Source organism: Theropithecus gelada, chromosome 6 (assembly GCF_003255815.1).
Source record: "Theropithecus gelada isolate Dixy chromosome 6, Tgel_1.0, whole genome shotgun sequence".
Classification (NCBI taxonomy): Eukaryota; Metazoa; Chordata; class Mammalia; order Primates; family Cercopithecidae; genus Theropithecus; species Theropithecus gelada.
This window is the reverse complement of record NC_037673.1, coordinates 56,492,394-56,518,864: the sequence shown is the minus strand read 5'-3', so window position 1 is coordinate 56,518,864 and position 26,471 is coordinate 56,492,394. Positions and strand designations below refer to the sequence as shown.

Genomic DNA, 26,471 nt, shown 5'->3' with positions numbered 1-26,471 from the left:
CGCCTTTCAATTGCCCCTGCATGGATCTGCCCAGGATGTCGCTTTGTACTGGTCTCTACTCTACCAGTGACCTAGACCCATGTTCATTAGTCTCTTGATTGCCTAACAACAGACACCAACCAGTTTGTTCCAGCTATGAACATTCTCTGTTGTATCTAGGGCAGTACCGGAACACTATTCACCTGTAGAGTAGAAAGGAGAGTACATCTCCCTTCTTATTCTCTCAGGGGAAGCTAACAGCTGTGCTGCTTCTTGAGCTCTCAAATTCTAGGAAAAAAGTTCTTTCAGATCTTACACACAACCCTTTGTATTTCCACGATATGATTAGGAGAATTCATGTGCCAATCACCACAATCTGTCAAGAACCACTACACTTTTCAGGAAGCTCAGGGTTTGTGGCTGAGGTTCGGGTTGTTCATACCAGATTCCTTTTTTCTGTAGACTGAATTCTTAGAGACCTACTTTCTGTTGGGCTACAGGAACAACACCAAAAGCTCAGTTGCTTAAGAGAGTAAAGGCTTATTTCTCACTCAAACTACATGTTCATGACAGGTTTATGGTGGAGGGAGAGGGTTCTTCTCTTCACTTAGGAACACAGTTAATGGGAGACACCACAGTCGGGAAAGTTCCCAGTCACTGTGGCAGAAGACAGGGCACTTCATACACAGACCTCAATGGTTTCCGCCAGAAGTGACATGTATTGCTTCTGCTCACATATCATTTTTCTTTTTAGTCTTGTTTCATCAAATCATAGTGATATTCAAATTAACAATACGTACATATATGTGTGTGTACATATACAAATTAGAGAGATAGACATTGTTTTTAGTGCTGCTCACATTTTATTTGCCAAAGTAAGGTTACCATGCCTAACTTCAAAGGGGCAGGAAAGTGCAATCTTGTCATGTGCCTTGAAGAGGGAGAACCGAGAATGGTGACGAACAACACCAATGATGAGTACACCTTCTTTCTTGAAGTTTTGTATCTATATCCTCCTACTTCCCATCCAATCCTGCCTTTTATGACATATCTCTCTACATATGATCTTCAGTCATGTAAATTGCTCAGAATTTCTCCATATTAATTAGTGGTTCTGGCTAAGGGTCTCTCACAAGTTGTTGGCTTGGGCTACAGTCATCTCAAGGCTCAGCTGCTTCCTCAGTGACTAACACAGTTGTTGGAAAGCCTCAGCTCCTTGCCATGTGGGCCTCTCTATAGGGCTAACCACAGTATTATAACTTGTATCCCCTAGAGTGACAGATGAGAGAGACAGGCAGATAGAGACAGAGACAAAAGACAAGAGAGACATCCCAAGACAGAAATCAAACACAGTCTTTCGTAATCTCTTCTTGAAAGTGACATGTCATCACTTACGTCTGATAACCATCCTGGGATAAAGTGGGAGGGGGACTCTACCAAGATGTATGTTAAATGCCCGGAGGTGGGGGACTTCATGGAAGCCGGCTGCCACTCCCATTCAAGAAGGCTACTTACTCTTACGTAAATCTTGGCTGCCAAAAATTGCTGTCTAAATCACAGCTTCTTCCAAGTAGCATACCCAGTACAGGGTAAATGCAACTTAAAACTACTCTCAAGGGGGTCACTTCATTTAGACTAGTGTTGGTCTTCTCCTATGCAATTAAATGGTTCTTGTGTCTTATCATTTTCAATGTCCAATATCCAAGGAAGTATGTGCAGTCATCTGCAGAACATTTTCTTTATTTTTAATGTTTTAATGCTGTTTTTAAGCCCCTTGTGTTTAGGTGGTTGTTATACTTGAAATGTTAGCAGACATAATACACAGCAAATAAATTCCTGATGGTTTTGCTTACCCTCTTCTCTAGAAGCATGAGCTATGTGAGCTCAGTATGACTTTAAACAGGACATAGGGAGGAATTAGAAATAGTGGCAAAGTGGCAGAAACCCCACATTAAAATCCATCCTAGTCAGCACTCTCTGATTTCACATACCAGGGTTCTTTTTGGATTAATGAAAAAATTGTTGAAACGTATTAAAGGAGAAATGCAATTCTGTAGAGAGAACACAGTTCCTGTTTGGAGGGAGGGAATATGTATGGCCACTATAGTAACAAATTAGGGGAATGCATGTGTTAATTTTTATGCAGTCATCGTCTCATTGAGCACAAGTAGAGAGGTTTATTTTCTTTCCTTTGTTAATTGTTCTCACAGAAATAAACCACACTGTGTAGGAAACTAGGCACTCTTCCCTTCCTACTCCTGCTATTGAAAGAGCTTTATCTATGGAAATCCTCAAATCAGCTTCTTCTTATTGTTCCAGTGATGTCTCTTGGATTAATTCAGACAAACTGTGCAGTGTAACCAATGCAGACAGTATGTTAGAAGCACATGGATAGCTTGCTTCCTTTTCATTCCTTCTTCCTTTATTGTTTCTGCATTGTGGTTCCTTGTATCCTACCATCTTGAATCTCTTATACCTCTAAGTATAGTATGCTCACTATATGCAAGGTTTCTTCTCCCACCTACCCCCTGCTGCCTCCTGTAGTGACATCTCACTTCATTCCCAAGAAAAACATTGCCCTCCCCTCCAAGCTCACTGTGTTTGCATTTCTCTGCTCTTTTCCTCTCTCCTTGGCATGCTGGTTTAATCAATTTTACCAAATGACTTTCCTGGCAGCTGTAAAAAGAAAACCCAGAGCAAGTTAATAGCAATCTAATACTGCACTTTCTGTCATTTCTCTAAAACGTAGAGAACTCTTTGGTCATTGGATTGATTTTTAATGATCTAAATGATCAGATGTTTCAATGCTGCACTGCAGCAGCCTGATAATAAATAGGAAAGGGGAGGGGCACGGATGCTGGGCACTCACTCAATGCTAGATGAATAATCCCAAAACAGCAGCCAAGGAGACAAGATAAAATGTCAGCCTTTGCCAAATCATATATTAGCATTTTTAAACAAAGACACCTCTTTATTTTGATATTGCACATGAGGAACTAAAACAAGATGTTTTTGATGAGGGTTTAGGAAGTCATCAATAGGGTTAGGAATCAAATTACAGCCTAATTCTATGCGTATCTTTTGACATAAGCAGAACGTCAGTAAAGTACCTCCCAATATCTGTAAATAGCCTCTTAGCATCTGAAACGTAGGGAAAAATATTAGTTACTTTTTAACCAAAAGGCACTAAAACTTCCCAAGGTATATGAAACCAGTAAATTATCAAACATGTCCCTTTTCCCCCCTTCTGTAAGAAAGAAATAGGAAACAAAATAGAGACAAATATAGGGAAAATAAACAATTAAATAATATTATGAATTCATTGTAAGACTTGCTAACTGGCTGTGTAACTTAGGGTGATTTGCTTAACTATTCTGTGCTTTGTTTTCTTCGCTGTAAAATGGACAAACTAGTAGTACTTTTGTGGAAGATTAAATGAGGAAAGGTGAGTCAAGTATTGAGCACAGTGCCTGGCATTTACTACTTATGAAGGTTATGTTCTTTATTACTCCATCTACTCTTTCCATAATGGCATCCCCTCCAACCAGTGCTGTCCGGCCCTCTCCAAATCCACAGAACAATTCTGGTCTCCCAGTGTGGTGGGCAAAGTTGGGTTTTGGAGTGCAAGCACAGCTCAGCCATTTACTCTCCAGGTCCATGGGCAAGTCACTGAACCTCTCTAGGTTCCTCAGATTCATCATCCATAAACTGGGGGATGTTAGTACATGCTTTATAAGGTTATTGTATTAAAGGAAATAACTTGTCTAAGTCTCAGTGCACAAATTCTTCCCCAGAAGAGACTTGAAAAAAATATTAACTTTATTTCACTTTCCCCCTGCTGCCATTTCCAATGTGCTGTTGCATGTTTCTCAGTGGTATGTGGAAGGAAGCTAATTAGTTTCTGTGTTAATTGTTAATTGAATTCCTTCAATTAATACAATGTATTCTTTTGAGAAGCTCAGCTCAATTTATAGTGCTAGAAGAAACATACAAATACAGAATTTATCCCAGTTGATCTGGGGTTCACACAGATGAAAGGGTGTTCTCCTAGCACATTCCTCTGAGAATACTGTAACACTCTTACTTCATGTATATTCATGTATATACATATGTATATATCTATATATGTCTGTATTTACACATGAATATATGAATATCAACTCTTCTTATTTAGTATAGTTCTCCCTGAAAAAGAAGGTACTATTTTATTTTTAAATATTGGATCTTATTTTTAATATTGGATCTATCTATAGATATTCAATGTCCAATATCCAAGGAAGTACATGCACTCATCCACAGAACGTTTTCTTTATATCTATAATAAAGTAGCCAAGTTGGGCTGATTACCTGTCTAATGAATTTCCCTTTTAGATGGATTAGTTCCATTTAGTCTGTTTCATAGCCCAGATCAGACAGTTCACTAATGAATACACTTAAATTCATGTCACTTTGGTCCAGATGGGGTAACTAAGGCCCAAACCCACTTCTGGTGAAAGTGACCCAGAGGTACTCTTTGCTGATGAGATCAGGAGCATGGTCTTTGTAACTGGAAGACACTGTCTCCCATCTCCCCATTTGTTATTGCAAGAAAATTAGATTCTCGTTGAAATAATAGGCCCAAGAATTATAGTAACAGGAGTTTGAACCCCTGTTTGAGAATTTTTGTACTCCTGGGATAAATGAGATCCATTTAAGCTTATAATGACGGTGCTTTCTACATTTTTTTGATGCTAGAGAAAGTCTGGTAGCAAAGCAAAGCTTTGTATATACCATGGGAGGCAGGGTTGGAGAATAAAATAAGAAAGAGAGACTTAAGAACAAAATTGTGTTTGATGGGATGTTAGATTTATTTTAAATACTTTGAGTCTGTAGAAATAACAAATTATTATGTGAAATATAAATAAGAAATATTTATATTTGGAAAGTTGATAAAAGTCAATTACTGTGTAAAATGTTCACAAATTTCAAATAGACAGAAAAAAATAAACTTTTGTATTGCCAATTATTGAATACTGATTTTTACCTTTGGAAATAGCAAAACAGTTACAAATTTTATAAATCTATATAATTGTCTTTATACAAAAAATAATATTCTGATCTTTTGTCAGCCAATATGCAGTTTTAAGCACCTTCAACCCAATTATATGTTTAGGGGTTTGGAAGTTACTAGGGAGGAGGTAGAAAGGTCTGACCTTCTCCCCAGGAATTTAGTATCTGGTCAGAGAGAAAGAAACAGACTTTTGTTGTTGTTTTGTTGGTCTTATAAGCAGCGCCAAAATGAATGTGGGTGTGTATGTGTGTGTGTTTGTGTGCACTTGAACAATCCTTTTTGTAGGATAAACTCTTACAAATGGAATTATTCTGAAATGGTATGTATGGTTTACATTTTTAAAAATTTGCTAAAATTGTACTCCAAAATGTCTCTCCCAATCCATGTTTCTAACAACTGTATGAGGGTGTACTGTTTCCCGCCACCTCACAATCACTGCATATTTTTAGTCTTTAAAAAAAAAAATCTTAAACCAATGTGATAAGCAAAATACCTCATTGTAGTTTTATTTCTTTTTGGTTATCAGTGAGATTGAAGATCTTTTCAAATGGCTTTTGACTGTTTATAGTGCCCCTTCTGTGATGCTTATTTGCATCCATGTCCCATTTTTCTTCTGGGTTATTGGTCTTACTCTAATTTATAGACTCTCCTTCAGGCAAATGATACGAAAACCATACCATGGCTGTTTACAGTCGACCCTGCCAGCTTACGTTGCATTAGTAACTGCTTCTTAGAAGCTTATGTTATTCATCCTTCTCATATTGCTACACTGCTGTTTTCTTGCTTCCCTAATTTAAAATTCTCACCATTGCAGTCAGCAGGTTAAATGGCAAACATTTGAGGAATCAAGGGAATCACCTATGCATTGAGTACTTGCATGTGCTACATGATTTAATCTATACCTTCTAATGTAACCCTGAATAAATCTAGGAAATATGTAACATTGTTGTTTTCCAGATGAAAAAATTAAGATTCGATTAAGGTTGGGAAATGAGACTAAGGTAAATAAAGTGGTAATAAGAGACTCAGGTCGGTCTGATGATACTAAAAGCCTGTGCTCCTTCCACAAAACCATGCTTTCTTCAGAAAAACTGTTATTACAACACTGTATTCAAACATACAGCATGTCTTGCTATACAGCTAAGTAAATTTTAAAATTACATCTATATTTTTAACTTTGCAGTAAAACTGTGTATTTATCATTTACAACATGATGTTTTGAAGTATATATACGTCGTAGACTGACTAAATCTAGAAAATTAACATGCATTAACTCACATGGTTATTTTTGTGATGAAAACACTTAATATCCACTCTGTTAGCATTTTTCAAGAGTGCAACATATTGTTACCGACTAGAATCGCCATATTGTACAATAGATTTCTTGAACTTATTTTTCCTATCTAACTGAAATTTTGTTTCCTTTGATCAATATCACACTTGCACCTCTATTTCCAGTTGCCCTAGCCCCAGGTAATTACCATTCTAATCTCTAGTTCTATGAGCTCAACTGTTTTAGATTTCACATATGAATGAGATCCTGCAGAATTTATCTGGATATATACCTAATAGTGGGATTGCTGGATCATATGGTAGTTCTATTTTTAATTTTTCAAAGAACCTCCATACTGTTTTTTATAATGGCTGTACTAATTTACATTCCCATCAACAGTGTACAAGGGTTCTCTTTTCTCCACATTCTTGCCAACACTTAATATCTTTTGCCTTTTTGATAGTAGCCATTCTAACTTGTATGAAGTGATAGCTCATTGTAGTTTTAGTATGCATTTTTCTGATAATTAGTGATGTTAAATAGTTTTTCATGTATCTGTTGGCCATTTGTAAGTCTTTTGAAAAATGTCTTTTTAGTTCCTTTGCCCATTTTTCAATAAGGTTATTTTCTTGCCCTTGAGTTGTTTGAGTTCCTTATATTTTTGGATATGAATTCCTTGTTAGAGGTATAGCTTGTAAATATTTTCTCCTAATCTGTAGGCTGTCTCTTCTCTCAGTTGATTATTTCCTTTGTTGTGCAGAAGCTTTTTAGTTTGATGCAATCTTGTCTATTTTGGCTTTTGTTGGCTTTGATTTTGGAGTCATGTTAAAAAAATCATTGCCTAGATCAATGCCAGTTTTTCCCCTATTCTTACATTTATGTCTCATCCACTATGGGTTGATTTTTCTATATGGTGTGAGATAAAGGTTTATATTTATTCTTCTGCATGTGGATATACAGTTTTCCCTTATTGAAGTGATTGTGCTTTCCCCGATGTATGTTCTTGGCACTTTTGTTGAAAATAAGTTCACTGTAGATGTAGGGATTTATTTCTGGCTCTTTATTATGTTTCATTGGTCTATGTATCTGTTTTTATGTAAGTACCACACTGTTTTGGTTACTACAACTTTGTTGTGTATTTTGAAGTCAGGCAATGTGATGCCTTTGGCATTGTTCTTTTTGCTCAAAGTTGCTTTGGATATTTGGTGTCTTTTGTGGTTCCGTATGAAATTTAGGATTGTTTTTTCTGTTTCTGTGAAGAATGGTATTGGAATTTTGATAGGGCTTATAATGAATCTGTAGATTGTTTTGTAGATTGCTTCAAATATGGATATTTTAATATTAATTCTTCCAATCTATGAACATGAACTATCTTTGCATTCATTTGTGTCATCTTTAATGTTATACAGCTTTGTAGCTATTGTAAATGGGATTTTAAAAATTTATTTTTCAGATAGTTCACTGCTAGAGTATATTAACACTACTGATTTTTGTATGTTGATTTTGTATTCTGCAATTTCCATTATAATGAACAGAAGTGGCAAGAGTAGCCATCTTTTCTTGCTCTGGATCTTAAAGGAAAAACTTTCAACTTTTCCTTGTTAAGTATGGTGTTAACTATGTGATTGTCATATATCGCCTTTGCTTGTTGAAGTACATTCCTTCTATCCCTAATTTATTGAGGGGTTTTTATTATGAAAGGATGTTCAATTTTGTCAAGCGCTTTTTCTGCATCTGTTGAAATGATCATATAGTTTTTGTCCTTTGTTCTGTTAATGTGATATATTACATGTATTGATTTGTGTGTGCTGAGTCATCCTTGTATCCCTAGGATGAATGCCACTTGATCATGATGAATCGTCTTTTTATTGTGTTTTTAAATTCAATTTGCTAGTACTTTGTTGAGGATTTTTGCATTTATGTTCATCAGAAACTTTGGCCTATAGTTTACTTTTTTTGTAGTGTCCTTCTCTGGCTTTGGTATCAGGGAAATGCTAGATTCGTAAAATGAGTTTGGAAGTATTGCCCCCCATCAAGTTTTTGAAAGAGTTTGAGAAAAATTGATACTAGTTCTTCTTTTAGAAAAATTTCTACTATCCTAGCAGTACAAGTTAGCTCGTTTATACTTGGGGCTCTGAGGAAATGTAATGGAGAAAGAGCTGAAATTGGGGTTCAGGTTTATAAATCTCAAGTTTTGGTTGAGCACTAAAGGAGAGGGAGTGAGACTAAATGATAAGAGGGTTAAAGTAATCACTGGATTGATTTTGGAGAAAGGAAGGAAAAATGGAATGGGCAATCTCAAAAGTGCTGAAGATTTGATGCCAATTTCAGTGAGCTGGAACATACAAACATAGAGGAAAAAGAAAGTGCAAGTATAAATTTGAATACACCTAAATGTGTGTGAATTATGGAAGAAACAACATCAAAAGAAAACAATGACAATGACATGGGCTACAGAAGAGTTAAGATTAATGATCCCTCATTATAGGGTGCCATTCAGACATAGGAGTTAAAAAAAAATAAAGAGCAGAACCACACACTACAGCAGCTCCCCAGTTCCAAGCATACTGAAATAACAGAGGCCTGCCTTCACAGGAAGAGGATTAGTTCTACTGTGACCTGTTTATACAAAAACAATGTTGTGGGTAGCAAGATTACTAGAAATGACTTCTTGGATTATAAAGGACAATTATGGTAGCTTAGGCCACCAGCTTTCAGTAAATTCCATCTGGTACTTTACAAATTAGCTCATTATTCTGCTGTTCTTACGAATGTGTTAGTTTGCAAACATATCATTGTCACAAATTAGTCACCTAGTGTTTCTCTGAAAGTGATTTAATATAAGCACACCCACATCATAGGATGGAACAGTAAAATAGGTCCTTGCTTGATCCTCCAAACAGAATTCAGCATAAAGCACAATTAAATTTCCAAAGGTTTTTGGCACATACATCATCTTCTGATTTTCTAAGATGAAATGTGATTGTTGCCCTGGATATTGGCAATACATTATAATATTAGAAACCTCTTTGGTCTCCCCATGAACTCTAGAGATCCAAGCCTACTGAGAAATGATGGGTCCACAAATTGAACATAGCTTTTATTTGTTTTTATTTACATTTGTTATCTCAGGTGCTATCACAACTGTTGTTTCAATAATAGCAATTTCCATTTGAAAATTAACTTAAATATCTTATTTTAAAGTGTGTTTTGTAGCAGATGAGCTCACCCACCAGCTACTTGGAAAGAAGAAGAAAAGTGAGGAAACATAAGCTTCCTCTGCTGTCTAACTGGATTACCTACTGAGACATCCCCTTGTGTGGGTTATAATAAATATTTATGGTAAACTTCCTAAGATGCCTTTGGTTGCAAGTCTGGAGCCCCCAACTTAATGGCTTAGCAAAACCAAATGAGGAAAATATACTGTCTAATAACATGAACTTTCAAGGTAGGCTATTCCAGCGTTGGTTATTAAGAGGTTCAAACACATCACCCAGGTTCTCCTTTGCCATCTTAGCACTTTGTCATTTTGCTCAGACTTATTCTCCTTATTTACACATGATGGACAGTCATAGCCAGACACCAGGACCAAAGGCAGAAAATGCACCCTTTCGTGCCTGAGCAAGAACTTGTGAAGATATTTTTTTTAAGAGAGAGAGAATTGAGTAGTGCTGTGAGTCCAACCCTACCCTTTCTTAAAGTGGGCTGCAGTTATCTAATTCACATCAAGCTCAAAGAGAGACCTGGCCTTCAGCCATTTGATGTCCTTCCCAAGAGAACCATCTGGGAAAGGCAGTTTGACTCCAAGAGCTAGAGTTTGTAGGGATGGAACCACTAGAAAACCAAGGCCTTGGTGGGGGCTGATTAATCAGCAGCACTTGGAAAACAGGGCTCTTGCTTGAGTTAAAGGAACTGCAGCCAGCAGACCCAGCAGGGATACCAATGATAAACCCACAAAAGTAACCATGAGACAAAGAGGCAGCTTTCAACATCTGCCAGGTCTCCAACATGTGATGCCATCTTATGATGGCACTAATTCAAGAAAACAAAACAAAACTCTTTTCTTCCTTTCCTCGCCTCTTTCTGTGCCTTCCAATCCCAGAGTAGTCAATACCAACAGCTAGCCAGTCTGGATAGCCAAGGAAGGGGAAGAACAACCCAGTCTCAATACCACCCACTTACTCCACTACATGCAGAGACTCTGCTGTGGGCCCAGCTGGGAGAGAGGAGAAGATGTAAGTTCAATCAAGTTTAGAGTTTTGGGTTACAATTTGAAATTGACATTCTAATTTCTGGACGGAGTCTGAGGTGATGGTTTAGCATGAATGCAAAGCTCTCTATTGCCTAACAGTACCCAGAAAAGTCATAAGATGTTCTCTATAAATAAAGCTTAAAGGGACAGTGCAAAAGTAAATAAAATGTGTTTTACATTTTGGGAGGCCAAGGTGGGCGGATCACCTGAGGTCAGGAGTTCAAGACCAGCCTGGCCAACATGGTGAAACCCCATCTCTACTAAAAATAAAAAATAAAAAATAAATAAAAATAGCTGGGTGTGGTGGTAGTGCCTGTAATCTTAGCTATTTGGGAGGCTAAGGCAGGAAAGTCACTCAAACCCGGGAGGCAGAGGTTGCAGTGAGCCAAGATTGCTCCATTGCACTCCAACCTGGGCAACAAGAGCTCAAAAAAAAAAAAAAAAAAAAAAAAAAAGAAAAACGTTTTACATCTACTACATGTCCTCATTTTCATTTTCAACAAGTATGTTACGATACTGATATACATTTACAAATATTTTTAACTACCCTGACAATACCATATCATATTTGTATCTTTCTTGCATGCTTCCCCTTTCTTAGTCTAATATTTGAGGGGAAAATTATTTATGCCTCCCAGCAAATATGCTTCCGATCTTCAAAACATCTATGTTCCAGCAAATGGATCCCAAAAGAGAGGTGCATTCAAGGTGTGGAAAACAGCAGGTCACTGAGGGGAATGGGAAAGTTAGTATTTTTATTTTTTATGTTGTTAGAGACAGGGTCTTATTTTGTCACCCACTGCAGCCTTGAACTCCTGGGCTCAAAGTATCCTCTTGCCTCAGCCTCGCAAAGCACTGGTATTACATGTTTGAGCCACTGTACTGGCTGAAAATTAGTATTAATAGTAATGTCCTTCTGTCCCAGTCCACTGTTTCACTTTCCTTTTTCTTCATAGCTTCCTCCTTTGGACTCCCTTGGGCTGGGAGTTTAGCACTATCACCTGCACACTATACCTGCAGTCTATGAAGACAGGCAGTCAGGGATTTGGGGCTATCACAGTTGCTCCTCCCAGAACAAAAAATATTCAACCCTCCCACACACACAGTGGCAGCAGCCTCATCTCAAATGGACTGTGCCTCTTATCAGTGAGTAGTTATAGAAGACAGGGAGAAAGGTGCATTTATATTTTCATGAACTTTGTCCTGCTTCCTGTTGCACTTTCATTTTGAAAATGAGTTGGGGATTTCAAAAATCAATAAAACTTGCTGAGGATTCTGACATCAAAAACTAGGTCCAGTGTTGCCCACTTCCTGCTTTTTATTTTTGCTCTAGTCCCTATTTGATTGCTAATCTAAAGGGAAAGGGAGGGTCAGTGAGAAAAGAGAAGTCTTAAAAATGAATTTACTATTTGATCAGGTTTGCTACTGTATTTTGTGGAAAAATTTAAAGCTCTTTTGTGTCTTTATGTATTTTACAAATCTTAGAACTAAAAACTAAAAAGATAAAATCACATTATATTCCCCATTGAATTATTTCCCACATTTCAAATGTGCTTCCCAGAGAGAAGAGCTAGGCAATTCAGTTTCACAGTAATAGTTTTGTGTCTCATCAGTTTGGGACATGTATTGTTTATGTTTTGCTTTTTTGAGTCTATTAAGTGATTTATATAGTCTATTGCGCTTTTTTTTTAGGAATGGAATATGCCAATTATAGAGAGAGGCAGGTGAGTTAAAAGTTTCAAGTGCTCAGCATTATAGATTCACCCTCAAGTGAGAATGTTAAAAACAGCAAGGAAGAGTATGTAAAATGCTAGGTGAATGAGAGGGCATCTGTCTGCAATGGGAAACTAGTATTTAATAACTAGCCTTGAATTTATTCAATACTTAAATACAAAGATTATTCTACTTAATTATACTATATGACTTTGAAACTATTAATCATTCTAAATTATTGGGTTCTAGTTTAAATAGAGTTTTATATTTTTAAGCTTTTAAATGATTGATTGAAAAAATTTATCTGAATATCCTTTTTTTCCCTAAAAAGGAATTCTGCCTTTTGAGTACTAAATTATTCTCTCTATAAATCTAAAAATATCACAGTATTTCTCTTTTTCCATAATCTCTCTCTTTCTCTCTCTCTCTCTTTCTCTGTCTCTCTCACCTCTCCTTGTCTGAAACAAACTGAATTTTAATGAAGAAAACTGTGAAAAGGGATTTGAGAAAATGAAAAGCTAATATTTTGAATGGAAGTGTAATAGATGTCAGTCAGAGAAAAAGAACAGTCTCCAGAACATCTAGATGTGGATGTAGATGTAGATACATTGTTAACGCCACTCTGTGCATTTTAATTTAAGCCCCCATGTAACCATTAATTCAATGTCAAGTTCATTCTTTGTGGCTATTCAATATTACAATATAGCATTAATTTTAGATGACTTTATTTCAGGAGGGAAGGAAATAATTTATGAATAGCAACATAAGGTTTCTTATATGATGACTCATCACAATTTTGATTGCAAAAAAAGGAAACTGACTCAGACTAGCTCCTGTAGGAAGGAGGGAACATAGTTACTATGAAGATACAGAAATTCACAGAAACAAGTGTGGCAGGGTCTATTGGATTAGGAAAACTGAAATTAAGGCAGCTACTCTCTTTGGGGCCATATAATCACCGATTTCATTTGTCTCTGTGTTTCTGCTGTTTCCTGCCTTCTCTCTGTAATTGCCACTCTCTCTTTAGTTATCAGTTTGCACTGAACCCAAAATGGTAACTTCAGCCCCTGAGTCTACAGGACATTTTGGTTCAACCCCACCTTGAACTGACTAGTGTCTCAATTTCACTTAGGATCTTTCATATTCCAAAGAGCAATGCTGCCCAGTAAATGAAGCAGATGCCAGTGAGTCAAGTTGTCATGCTTATTCCCATCACATTTTATAATGGTGAAGTGCGGAAAAGGCAAGGTCTTTAGAAGGAACTCTAGGCAGACATAAGTAATCATGTTCAGTATAGAGACTGATTTATTAAATATTTATGATAATAAAATACTAAAAAAGTCAATGTCAAGATAATAAGGACTCAACTGAGTCCTTATTATGTACCAGATACTATTCTAGGCATTAGAGGATATACCAAGGACAAAACAGACCAGAAAACCCCACTACCCTTATATACCCCACTACATGCTAATGATAATCCTTAGTCATCTATTTCAAAAATAACTCAAAAATGGAGTGTCAATGTCTCTACATAGTAAATACAAGATGCTGAAATAAAAAAAAATATACATATATATATATGTCTTCTTTGTGTGTTTCTTCTTTTTTTTTTTGTATTTCCCATGTTGAACTTGCATAGTTTGCTAAATGAAATATTTTAATTTTTAATGTTTCATTTGTGTGTCTGTGTATTATGTTAGATATACACAAATATATGTATTTGTAAATAACATAGTCATATTTGCTTTTATACCTAACTCTGTTAACTGTCAATGATGTGTAACTATATATGTGCACATGTTAGAAGTGGTTGATGGGGCCTTTGGATTTTAAATGGCATTTTACCTGCAGCCTCTGATGCAGCCTCTTCCAGCTTCCTAATAAAGCGACTGAAAACACTGCAAAAAATATATATATATATAATTTTTAAAAAGTACTAAAAACCAGTACTGGCAGAATATTAAAGAAGCATTAAATTAGATTGACAATATATATGGTAGACCACACATCGTATTCCATTCTAAAAGTAGGTAAAAATAATTTCTTAGTTTTACCTGGACCATACAATACATCTACTATGTCCTACTACTATAGTAGTATATGCAACAATATACTACTTAAGATTTTTTAAAAGAAATATACCAGCAGACCCAAAGGTGGATCAAAACTAAAGAGTTAAGAATAGAAACATCCAGAGGAATACCCTCTTGAGACTATCTACTGGTAAAAGTTCATCACAAGGGTTTTAAAGAGAATAATAACTTTTGTAAGCCCCATCTGACTGAACTGCCTTCCCCAGTAAACCTGTGAGAGTGGAGAGGTTTGAGTATTTTCATGGTAATTTCTTTACCATGTGCCATTTGGCAAATAAAAGAGTTCTTTCTCAGGCAGTACTTTTTACCAAATTCAGAGGTCAGTTAAATATTCTTACAACAACATAAAAATTGGTGGTAAATCCACTATTCCTGAAGGGGAGAAAGACTGGAAGGAAATATACTGACTTGTCTTTTGGGAGTGGAATTATGGATGACTTGATTCTTTCTTGTGTGTTTATTTTATTTTTGTATTTCCCATGTTGAACTTGCATGGTTTCCTAAATGAAATAATGTTTCCTCTTAAAAATGAAACTTTAAATGATATTGCATCTATTTAAAAGGAAACTATGTGATAAGTTACAGATTTTATAAATAGATTGTCAAAATGTCTGTTAAACGTTCTTGAGAAAATTACGTCTTTGCTTCAAGCAGTTGTAAAGGAAATGGAATCCATTGACATTACTAATAGCAATTTTAGCATCCATAAATTTGAAATTGTATAAAAATTTTGCATATTCTGGGTATAAAATATTAATGCTTGTCATGTAACTTTGCAAAAACTTCATTTTTTAAAGCAATTTTAGGTTCACAGCAAAATTCACAGAAAGGTCCAGAGATATTCCATTTACTCCAACCTCCACACATGCATAGACACCCCATTAACAATATCCCCCCACTAAAGTGCATTTTTTACAACTGAACCTACATTGATACATCATTCACTAAAGCATATAGTTTACATTAGAATTTACTGTTAGTGTTGCACATTCTATGGGTTTGCACAAATTTATATTAACGTATACCTGCCATTTTTGTATCATATGGATAATTCCAACATCTCTGGAATGTCTGGTCCTGATACCTCTTCTGTCTCTTTAAACTGTGTTCTTTGCCTTTACCTATGCATTGCAATTTTTTCTTCGTAGCTGGGCATGTACTGGATAAAAGGAACTCCTGTAAATAGGCCTTAAGTTATGTGGGTGGGCCAGGCGTGGTGGCTCATGCCTGTAATCCCAGGACTTTGAGAGGTGGAGGCAGGCGGATCACCTGAGGTCAGGAGTTTGAGACCAGCGTGGCCAATGTGGTGAAACCTCATCTCTACTAAAAACACAAAAATTAGCCGGGCTTGGTGACACACACCTGTAATCCTAGCTACTGGGGTAGCTGAGGCAGAAGAATTGCTTGAACCCGGGAGGCGGAGGTTGCAGTAAGAACAAAACTCTGCCTCAAAAAAAAAAAAAAAAAAAAAAAAAAAAAAGTTATGTGGGTGGTGGTAAGGTGGGCAGTGGAAGGGAAGCTTTCTATCATCCTATATTAAGTTTCAGTCTTTTGGTGAGCCTGGGCCTCTGGATTGTGAATCTCCTAAGTGTTCTTCAGGTTTTTTTTTTTTTTTTTTTTTCTTATACCATAGGTGGGAGAGAATGGCTCAAGTGGGCTGGAATTGAGTATTTCCTTTCTCCCACATGGTAGGCTAGAGTGGGCTGGAGTTGGGCATTTTTCTTTCCCCAGGTCAGTGAGGCTCTGATATAACAAAACAAAATGGAACAAAAATCCCCAGCAGGTTAGGCTCTGATTAACCAGTTTCTCCTCAGGAAGAACCAAGCTTCAGCAGATTTAAAAATGTTTACTTTTTCCCTCTCTTGCTGGAAGCATGAGAGAATCTTTTCTCCAATATTTACTGTGAGAACTTGGTAGCACTCCTGGAGATAAAACACACAGAATTGCGGGGACCTCCCTATTGTTGGGTTCCTCTGGAGTTTTTCAACTTTCAGACTTGCCTGCACCCAGCCTCTAATGATTCGTCAATTATAGTTCAGGTTTTTCTACCCCAGCACTGGTTCTCTTGGAGGTTTCTGCTCCAGTGTGTTGTGATTCTCCATATCCTACTGTCTGTCTCCACCGGTGGTTTGGGCAGAAGTTTGCCGTGTGACCTCACTTCTCTTATGGATCTAAGAAGAGTTGATTTTTCAGTTTGTTCAACTTTTTTGTTGTTAGTACAGATTGGCAACTTCCAACCTCCTTATGTGAGGAACTGAAAACTGGATTATGTTACTTTTTTACTGGGAGGGTGGGCGACAGAACTGTCATCAAAGGTTTAATTAAATTATCAATCGGTAACAATCAATTAAATCACCAGTGAAAGAAAATCTATTTTGGATACATCTAATCAGGATAAATGAAAGAACAGCTATAGCTATGCACTCTTACAACTTTCTTACTTTTTTTTTTTTTTTTTTTTTGAGACAGAATTTCACTCTTGTTGCTCAGGCTGGAGTGGAATGCTACGATCTTGGTTCACTCCAACCTCTGCCTCTTGGGTTCTCTCCAAGCAAGACTCCTGTCTCAGCCTCCCAAATAGCTGGAATTACAGGCATGCACCACCACACCCAGCTAATTTTGTATTTTTAGCAGAAACCAGTTTTGATCATGTTGGTCAGGCTGGTCTTGAACTCCTGACCTCAGGTGATCCACCCACCTCGGCCTCCCAAAATGCTGAGATTACAGACGTAAGCCCCTGTGCCTGGCCAACATTTCTCTTTGTGTTGCTCAAAATGACTTCATTCTTGGCCTAAACCATTCTTGGTATGGTTGGTCCAGCAACTATTATCTTGTTTAAAGGAAACTGGAGGTCAGGCTAAAATCTAGTTTTGCAGATACCCACACATTTGAACTGGAGTGAAATAAACATATGATAAGATCAGGATATTTGATCAGATGTTTCATCTAGGAAGTAGACATAGGTTTAACATTGATAGGATCCAGCTCTGAATGAATACTGCTTCCAGCACCAGCTACAGTGTTCATCTGGACATGGAAAACAAAAATAAATCAGCTATTCGTGTATATTTTTTAGACTTGGTATTGCTTTAGCTAATAATATTAGTAGACTATCTGAATCCTTGAATATATATTTGAATTTAACTATCCAGCTTTGAGTTTAGAGGTTAGATTTTTCAAGTGTCTATCTGCCAAATGTTAGAAACTTGGGTTTGATATTCCAGTCTTTAGATGTTAACTATGAATGACTATTCTTCCATAATAAATACTAAATATATATTTTTCTTCATTGCTGTTTGCATTATGCAAATAACACATGAACATATTCACATTTAAAAGATTAATCTATTTAGAAATATGTAAAATAAAAGGTGGAAATCCTTTTTTAATGCTTCCTTTTTGAATGCTTCCACTTGTACTACTTTATCTCAAGGGTAATCAGTTTGTCAATAGTTTGGTGTGTATCCTTCCAGTTCTTTACCTCTGCATTGATATAAATTTGTATATTAGCACAGACATATATTTAAATTGATAAATTTATACTCAAGATATTATTCTGCAAGTCAGAGAGTTTTTATTTTTAACTAGCATTATTTCAAATATTTTCCCAAGTCGTTTGTAGGAATCTATAATATTCCATAATATGAGAGAGGGAAAGAGAGAGAAAGAGAAAGGGAGTATGTGTGTGTGTGTGTTTGTGTATAAGTGTTTTTTTTATGGGATCTTGCTTGTTGCCCAGGCTGGAGTGCAGTGGTGTGGTCTTGGCTTACTGCATCCTTGACCTCTTGGGTTCAAGCAGTCCTCCCACTTTGGCCTCCTGAGTAGCTAGGACTACAGGTGTGTGCTACCACACCTGGTTAATTTTTCAATTTTTTTCTAGAGATACGGTCTTGCTATGTTGCACAGACTGGTCTGGAACTCCTGGCCTCAAGCAATCCTCCAATCCTCCTGCCTTGGCCTCCCAAAGTGTTGGGATTACAGGTGTGAGTCACCATACCCAGCTGATAATATGAGTAGGTTTTGAAGTTGGGCTTTATTACATGAGAAATATTTTTGCTCCTTTGAATTTTCTAAACAAATATGATACAAAGCCTTTAGAAAAGCTTAAGATATAAATGAAATGCAATTCCATTTCAGAAGTAGTTTTGACATTACATTATTTGTATTTTTTATTTTTTTTCCATTTTGATTCAAGTGAATTGCAAAACAAATGATTGGTATTTTATTATATTTTACTAAGCAAATTTTAAAAGTGTATGCAAACAACTTTTAAAGAACTCGTCTTATTAAAAAGTATTTTTCTATAATTAAAATATTTAAAATTATAAGTTAAAATTATTAAAATTATAATAATCTAAGAGTTTGTATTACTTCCATACTATAGATAAGGAAATTGTGTCTCAAAGAGGTTGAATGAGTTGGTCAAAATTACACAAAAAGTAAAAGGCAGAACCTGAAAATAAGGGTTCACATCTTAGGACTCCAAGACAGTATACATGTTTGACTTTTTTGTCTTTAAACTTGCTGTGAACATTTTTCCACATTTGATTTTTAAGTATAAATATTAAGTGCCTTCTTTGTATTTTAGTATTAGGCATCCTAAGTCTTCTACTTACAAAAAAATATTAAAAGTGAAATTTAGCAAGCATTCTAAATATTCCAATTATGAAATATATTTCATATTATGAATTTTTTTCTGTAAAAGTATTTATCATTTAAGATTAGAAGATTTAAGCTTGAGGAATATGATCCAAAATGGTTTGTTATACTAATTGAATCATGAAAAGTCCCACAAAGTATTTTTGTTGGTTTTAGGTGATGAAACTAGGTGTTTAATGAATTTATCTTTTCTTTTCCAATTGGCGATTGTACCCTGGGTTATGAGAATATGTAGAAATTGAACGAAGTAGCTACTAGCAACTTGCTGAAACATGATGCAGTTCCCTGACTCTCAGCAATTGAAACCGCGGCTTCATGAAAGGCTTCTCTTATTTCAGTTATAAATGTGCAGAACAGCATGCCTTCAGACTTTGCTAGAACTTGCCAGAAGTGGAAAGTCATGACTATCAACATGGTTATTAGTTAACATTGACTGAGTACCAACAATGTTTTTGGTGTCATAAATATAGAGAAGAAGACACTGTTCTGTTCCTGGGGGATTGGCTTTCTGTAAAAGTGGGATAGAGAATCTGGTCTTGAATGTTCTTTTCTTGCTGGGAGGTGGGGTTGAGGGCACAGTCACTTCCGGTCTCATTCTAATGGCACTCTCACCTCTTTATTGATGATATATGCAATAAAAAGAAAAAAAATATGTAATTACACATACATACATACATGTGAAAAGCACATGTAAATTTTATTTTTTATTGGTAAAAAATATATATTTATGGGGGGAGCTTGAGGCAAGAAGTCACATCCTGCAAGATATCCAGGTGACTGTAGCTTCTATATCCTAGTGTATAACATATTTATACTATTATAAATAGTATATAGAATATGCTAAGAAAAGTACATAGATGTTTTTGTATGTGTAAATATATTTATATGAACACAATATGTAGAATAGAGTGACCAAGTGTTTTGTTTTTGACATCTGAGGCACAAAAGTAATCCAGTCTCTTGAAAGAATGGGGACTTTCCAAACATATCTCAACTGATTGTTGGTATTCATATAAGATAAATAAGTCATCTTTTAGGTCTTTGTTGTTTGATGTCTAAATATATAGGAGTTTCAATTTTATTTCATCAAAGTTATTTAGGAGGCAAACATTGACATTAGCTATTGATTATACCAAAATGCTATGGTGACAAAACAATATACCTTAACATTTGGCATTGAAGTTCCTTTCTGAAAATGAAACTCAGGGAAAATCAATGAAGTAACTCATCACACCCTCTGATAAGTACAAGTGACTAAAGAGTTTAGGAAACACCCAACCTCAGAAACTAGGGTGTGACTTTATTATGCTATGCTTATACTAGCATAAAGGTTTAACTTAATCATTCTATTATGCTCATTGTGAAGGAAGTTTGTAAGTTGAAGGCATTTTAAGAGTACGAAATATTGAAACTGATAATACAAAGATAAGAATTTGCGTAGAAACTATTCTGTATTTATACATTATGTTTTTGTAAATTTTTTTAAAGAGCCAGACTTTCTTTGTATATATAATCAAACTTTGAGATAAAACTAGTTAAAGCAGAAGAACTCTTGTTAAAACAGCACAAAGTACCTGGCTTCCTAGACCCAACACAAAGTACCTTGCCCCTGAGCTGACCTGATGCAACTTTGAAAAACCATAGGGTTCCCAGGAACTTAGTTTGAAAACCTTCACTCTTATGAGCATAACCCTATAACCATGAGAGGAAAGGGCTTTATTGGAAAAGGACATGGGACACTGACTAGTTTAATACTTCTGGCTCTGATTCTGGATGCATTAAGCAATCTTTCAATGAAACTGTTGAATTACAGTATTTTGGTTTACTCTGAGTTTGTAGTTTATCGATTAATTGAGTTTTTTCTTAAATCAGCCTCATATAAGGGTAGTTAATATAAATTCACTGACTCTTGTGCTTGCTGTGGGATTAAAATTTTTAAAAACCACAAAACAAAACAAGAAACCAGTCTTTGTTCTAGTAGAGCTGAGATTACACCATAGCTCTAGGGACTTCACTGAGGTTATGCCAATGTATGGTACCCTGCTAATAATTCGTACTCCTGTATTGATAAAATTAATGGGGCTGAGATTAGCCGTAAAGATAATCTTTTATGATTACTCCTGATATTTCTTTTTAATTTTTTAGAGACAGAGTCTGTGTTTCCCAGCCTGGTCTTGAACTGGGCTCAAGTTATCCTCCTGCCTCATCCTTGCAAGTAGTTAGGACTACAGGCATGAGCAACCCAAACTGGCTTCCTAGTATTTCTTAAAGTTTCATGAAAGGATGATTATCTTTTAGTGTAACAAAATAGATTAGCATTACCCTAGCTCAACAACATTTTTTCATTTTTGACAACTTGTTTTTAAATTACAAACCTATTAGTTCTGCCTAACTGTTATTTCTTGAAGGCCATACATTTAGGAAGTATTAAATTTTTAAAGTATCAGCGTATAAATTAGTGGACATAACTCTTAAGACCCTCTTTCTAATATAAATGGAATAAAATGCTGGGAATGAGTTATTTCTATTTTCTAAGCAAGTCTATTCTTTTGCATTTGTTGCCTTGAGTCTGCAAAAATATTCAATTTTGGATTGTTTAATAATATGTAGTCTTGATTCTCTAAACTGTGAAATAAATTACTTTTTTTCTTTGCTATCTTTCAAGCAGAAATTTGGCTTTTCTGTTATTTATCATAGTTTCTCAGTTGTGTTTCCTTTTGTTCTAATTTGTTAGACTGTATTCTAGACAGTTGCATGTATAAAAATAAAAATGAAAATCCAAGGGAAATTCACTTTAAAAATATTCAGCTAAAATATCCCCTTAGTTTAAGTATATATAGTAGTTTAATGACCAAATCATTTATATTTTATTTATAAAGTGCTTTGCTTATATCATTGCCCACAATTGGAAATGTAGCTAACAAGTATTGGGTGTTGGACTGTGTGGTAGTAGAGAAAGACTCAGATATATTCTTACTATCCTATCACCCATAGGTGACACTTTGACATATGAACAGAGTAGAATAGAATGGACTAAGAAAATAATGTCAGATAAATCATGTTCATTACAAAGGAAAATATATTTTTACATCTTTTTAAAAAATCTTTGCATTTGCTACTTTCCATGGAGACCTACTATCTTGTATAGTATAAGGACTAAATGTTAGTTTTAAAATAATTAAAACCCATCATTATAATCATCATTATCAAAGATCACTAACCAGAGTCAAATAATTTGAATTCTCTTCCAGGTCTACGGCTCACAGGATGCCTGATAATGAACAAATACAACCTTTTTGGCCTCTCTAAAATGGGCATAATAAATTTCTTAATCTCCTCAGCAGAATTCTGTGATGCTAAAATAATACATATAACAATAATATTTTAGAAAGTATGAAAGTATAACAAGGTGGCATTATGATTATAGAGGTGCTAGAATATTGTGGTAATGTGTACAGGCTCTGGAGCCAGACTTCCTTGATTCAGATAGTGAATCACTAGATATTTAACCTCAGACAGGCTACTTAATATCTGAGTGCCTCAATAGCCTCGTCTGGAGAACAGGGCTAGTAACAGTCCTTAACTCATAGTGTTGTTGTGTGGATTAAATGGGGTAATACTGTAACTCTCTTAGAATGGGACCTGGGGCATTATAAAAGTTCCTAGCTCTTAAATAATAATATTTAAATATCTAATATAACATCAAAATTTTAATTACTTCATTCAAAACATTCAAAGCTTGTTAAAAACAATGTAGGCTGAAGTTTTCTGGGCCAGATTACAAATGACCTTATGGAAGAGATGTAGTCCCTTTAGCCAAAAGAGGTCATGAGGACACTGCCTAGGCTACAGGAAATCTCAACAAATATTCTCAAGATTCTTTTATGGTGCAGTGGCATCATTCTGAACCTCCAAGTCCAAATTGCTTTTAAGGAATCACCCAGTTCTTCTTCCTCCTAGGAATACTCCTATTAGGATCATCTTTCGATCAAAATGAAAATTCCCCCAATTATGGTGGTTTTTAAGATTAGTTTTCTTTATACTAGGTTTTGAATTTATGGGACATGCCCTCCACCCAATCTTGGGTAATATTTTCTGCAATGACAGGACCTCACTGGGGAAATCCTAAGTGAAGATAATAGCATGTTATATTAAGTGTTGCCAGTATTCCATTTAATATTAAGCAATTGCATAACAGGCTTTTTAAACACCTAAGTTAAAAGTGGTACATTAATGTTGAGTATACTTCTACTGCAAAGTCCATTCTCCCACTGATTTCAAACAAATACCATTTAAGTGCCAACCTACTATTACAAGAGTTTACTATTTTATTCTTGCTCCAAAATGGCATCAACAGTGATGGGGTGCTTTTGGGGGATTATTGAACAGAATTTTTGCAACAAAGGAGCAAGCATGAGGAAATGCAAAACATCAATGATAGGGATTGCAACGTTTTATCTCAGCATTCCTCATATCTACACACCCCCTAATCAAATGAGCACTTTTATGGCATGCGCAATTGCAATTGAAGTATATCTGACTTCTGCAGAACTGGCTTCCATAGGATTTCCTGTCCAAAAATCACCATGTGGTCATCTGCAGCTACATGGTTACAAATCATCAAGTAAGCAAGGCTTCCCCACCCCAGTATTCTTTTTTTAAGGAGTCAAATCCACCAAACTCTATCATTTGCAAATTATCTCTGGACTTATTTTATTCCCTTTTTTTTTCATTGGGTAAAAAGGAAAACAAGCAAACAAAAAATCCTCCCTCCGTATTTGTTCAAGGCGTAATTTCCCTGCGAGGTGTTTTACAGGCTTCTCCTTGTTTAGCTTTTCTTTCCTGGTAATTACTTACTGAAAGAAATCTGCTCTTCCAGAGCGAGCTATTCCTTTAACCCCTTTTGCTTGCTCTTCCTTGGAGGCTAGCAAGGAGTGTGTGGCTCTGCAATGTCTGGGAACCCACCTAGAGGGCCCCCTTGACGCCAGCACATCCCCTGTCAGACAGCAGTCTCTGCAGCCGAGCCAGGCTGCTGCAGAGTTAATGTACAGTACCACGGAGCCTGCAAGTGTCCTGAGCTGATCAGAGCTGGGGCGGCACAGCCCAGGGCAGACAAGGCGGCTGCGAGGATTCCAAAGGTTCTGCTAGAAATTCGGCGCTGGGGGACTCCAGCAGGAGCCTGTTGCCATTGTGTTTTAAAAGCATGCAAGGTCTGTATAGCTTGGGTATGAGAATCTTTCAGAAGATGTCAGAGCATCAGAATAAATGACACCTATTGGAAAACTGAATTTGGGGTGAAAAAAGAGATTGAGAGAGAGAGGGAAAAAAAAAGAGAAAAGAAAGACATCGGGGGAAGAAATTCTTAGACAACGTCTGACTTGCAGCTGTGAAATTCATTTTCTTTCCAAGGCAAAATATGAAACGCTCCCACATGGTTTTGATAATAACAAATTAAAGGGGATTCTGCAGTGAAAAGATCAATAGCTTAGTCATTTTACTTAAAGAGAACAGGCAGCCTTATTATGGGGTTAGGCAACAGAAAGGAATTTCATCGTGACAGCACCTTCTGAAGTCATGATGGTAGTTAATGGTAATCTTGTCCTGCAAAGCAGAAATTACTCGTTGCCTTCCTACTTTTGCAGTTGAACCAGCGATTCTGAAATCTGGGAAAGAAGTTGGCTTTGGTGATACATGGTTTGTAGCCCCTCTGCCCAGGCCTTTGTCCGACACGTCTCAGAAGGTAGCACTGCGTTAAAGTGACCACACATGAATATGTGCCTAAGAAAGAAGAAAAAGCAATATTCATTTCTAAAGGACAGCATGGCAAAGCAACCTGAAGTTTTCCATTTCCCTTCTAACACTTCTTTAACAAGGATATCAAGAAACTGTCTTTTGACGCCTTTCTTCTCACATTCCAGAGTCCTTCCTTAAGGATGCATTAATTTACACTCAAGGCGGTTAGATTTTACCAGGACAATATTTGCCACCATTTAGGATTAGTAGTTGAACTGGTTATTTTAGTGTGTTGACTAACTAGTGGAACCTAAATGGATGGACCCATACCTGCAGTGCTCTGTGATGTTTCTTTTTTCAAATCCTGGAAGGCCTTTTGTAACTGGAATTTGTTTTTATTGGTGGGGGGAAATTTTGTGTTTTCTTTTGGAATTCAATACTTGTTGCAATAATTGCCCACGATAGCTGCTCAAACAATAGAGTTGGAATTCATCTGTAAAAATCACTACATGTAACATAGGAGACAAGAAAAATATTAATGACAGAAGATCTGCGAACATGATGCACGTGAATAATTTTCCCTTTAGAAGGCATTCCTGGATATGGTGAGTAATCAATATTCCCTTCAGTTTGTAAAACTCAGAATTATAAGGTACCAGATGAGGATTTGTCTTGAACTAGAGTATTGGTATCAAGTGAGAATGAAAAGTAAACTGTGCAAAACCGAATATTGTCTGAGAAAGTAATGGTTATGCAATAAAAATTACTTTGTTAATATGAAGCATCCCCAGATAAGTCAAGCGTGAGGACTTGAGAACATTTAAATTGCTACTATTTCATGGAGGAAAAAAAAAAAACTTTGAGAATGGCAACAATTTAATAAATTTTTTAAAAGGTGGGGCTTAGGGTTTGTTTTTTGTTGTTTTGCTATTTTTATTTGAAAATTCCCTGGGGAAGGGCACACATGAATTTCTGATATATCAATTTGTCTGAATTTCCAAAAGAAGGTTAAGGGAAACAGAATGTTGACTCAATTTTAAAATAATATGAAAATGTGTTGGTGCCTCACAGTTAAGAATATTTTAGGTATTCAAGAAATATTTCTACCAGAATGAAGCAGTAGAATTCTAGTAGAATTCTAACATATGAATCAGGAAGTGCTCAGGCTCTCATAGAACTTGCTTTGTGCCTTGATATTTGGTCATATATTAAGGTTCAATGCAATACATTAAGGTCCCTGGACATGTGATATCATGTGCCATTTCTTGCTGGAGTTTATGATTAAATGTGTGTAGGAACTCATTGCTGAGGGTATTTATAAGAGCAAAAGGTCATTATTTTAAAATTGCTTGTTTTTGCCTTACCTTTTGGGTCAGCTGGATTCTGACTTTCATAGAAACTTTGTCAATGCATAATAAAGGCACATGTTAAGGCTTTGTGTCTGCTAACATGAGTTGTTTTGGATATGCAGTGCGTCTGATTTTGAAAGTATATCTTTCAGGTAAATGTTCTGGCTGGACTCTGGATGAATAATAGATATCTAAATATAGGTTTCTGAAGGTTTTCCAACTGCTTTTATGACAGTGTCTCAAATGAAAGCTCCCTGAGAGCTTAAGGTACCACCAAAATCACCTGCTGGTTTGTTACGGAGTTTTCGGCTTTCAGCTAAAAAATCCATTGCAGAGAAGGATGGGAGACATCCTCTCCCACTCTATG

General features: G+C 36.1%; 1 protein-coding gene across 11 annotated transcripts in view; it reads left to right on the top strand.

Annotated features, from left to right (window-relative positions):
* The window catches only part of PDE4D (phosphodiesterase 4D), a 1,562,006-nt gene that overhangs the window by 918,372 nt on the left and 617,163 nt on the right, over positions 1–26,471 (top strand). For 2 of the 11 annotated variants that reach the window (XM_025387163.1, XM_025387159.1), the window contains exon 1: positions 25,191–25,360. The exons of 8 other annotated variants lie outside the window; for them this stretch is intronic. In XM_025387163.1, coding sequence (XP_025242948.1) covers positions 25,314–25,360 — 47 coding nt within the window. In that variant the 5' untranslated portion in view covers positions 25,191–25,313. Of the gene's footprint in view, positions 1–23,953; positions 25,361–26,471 lie in introns of those variants that run through there. One more of the 11 variants, XM_025387165.1, reaches the window with a different exon arrangement.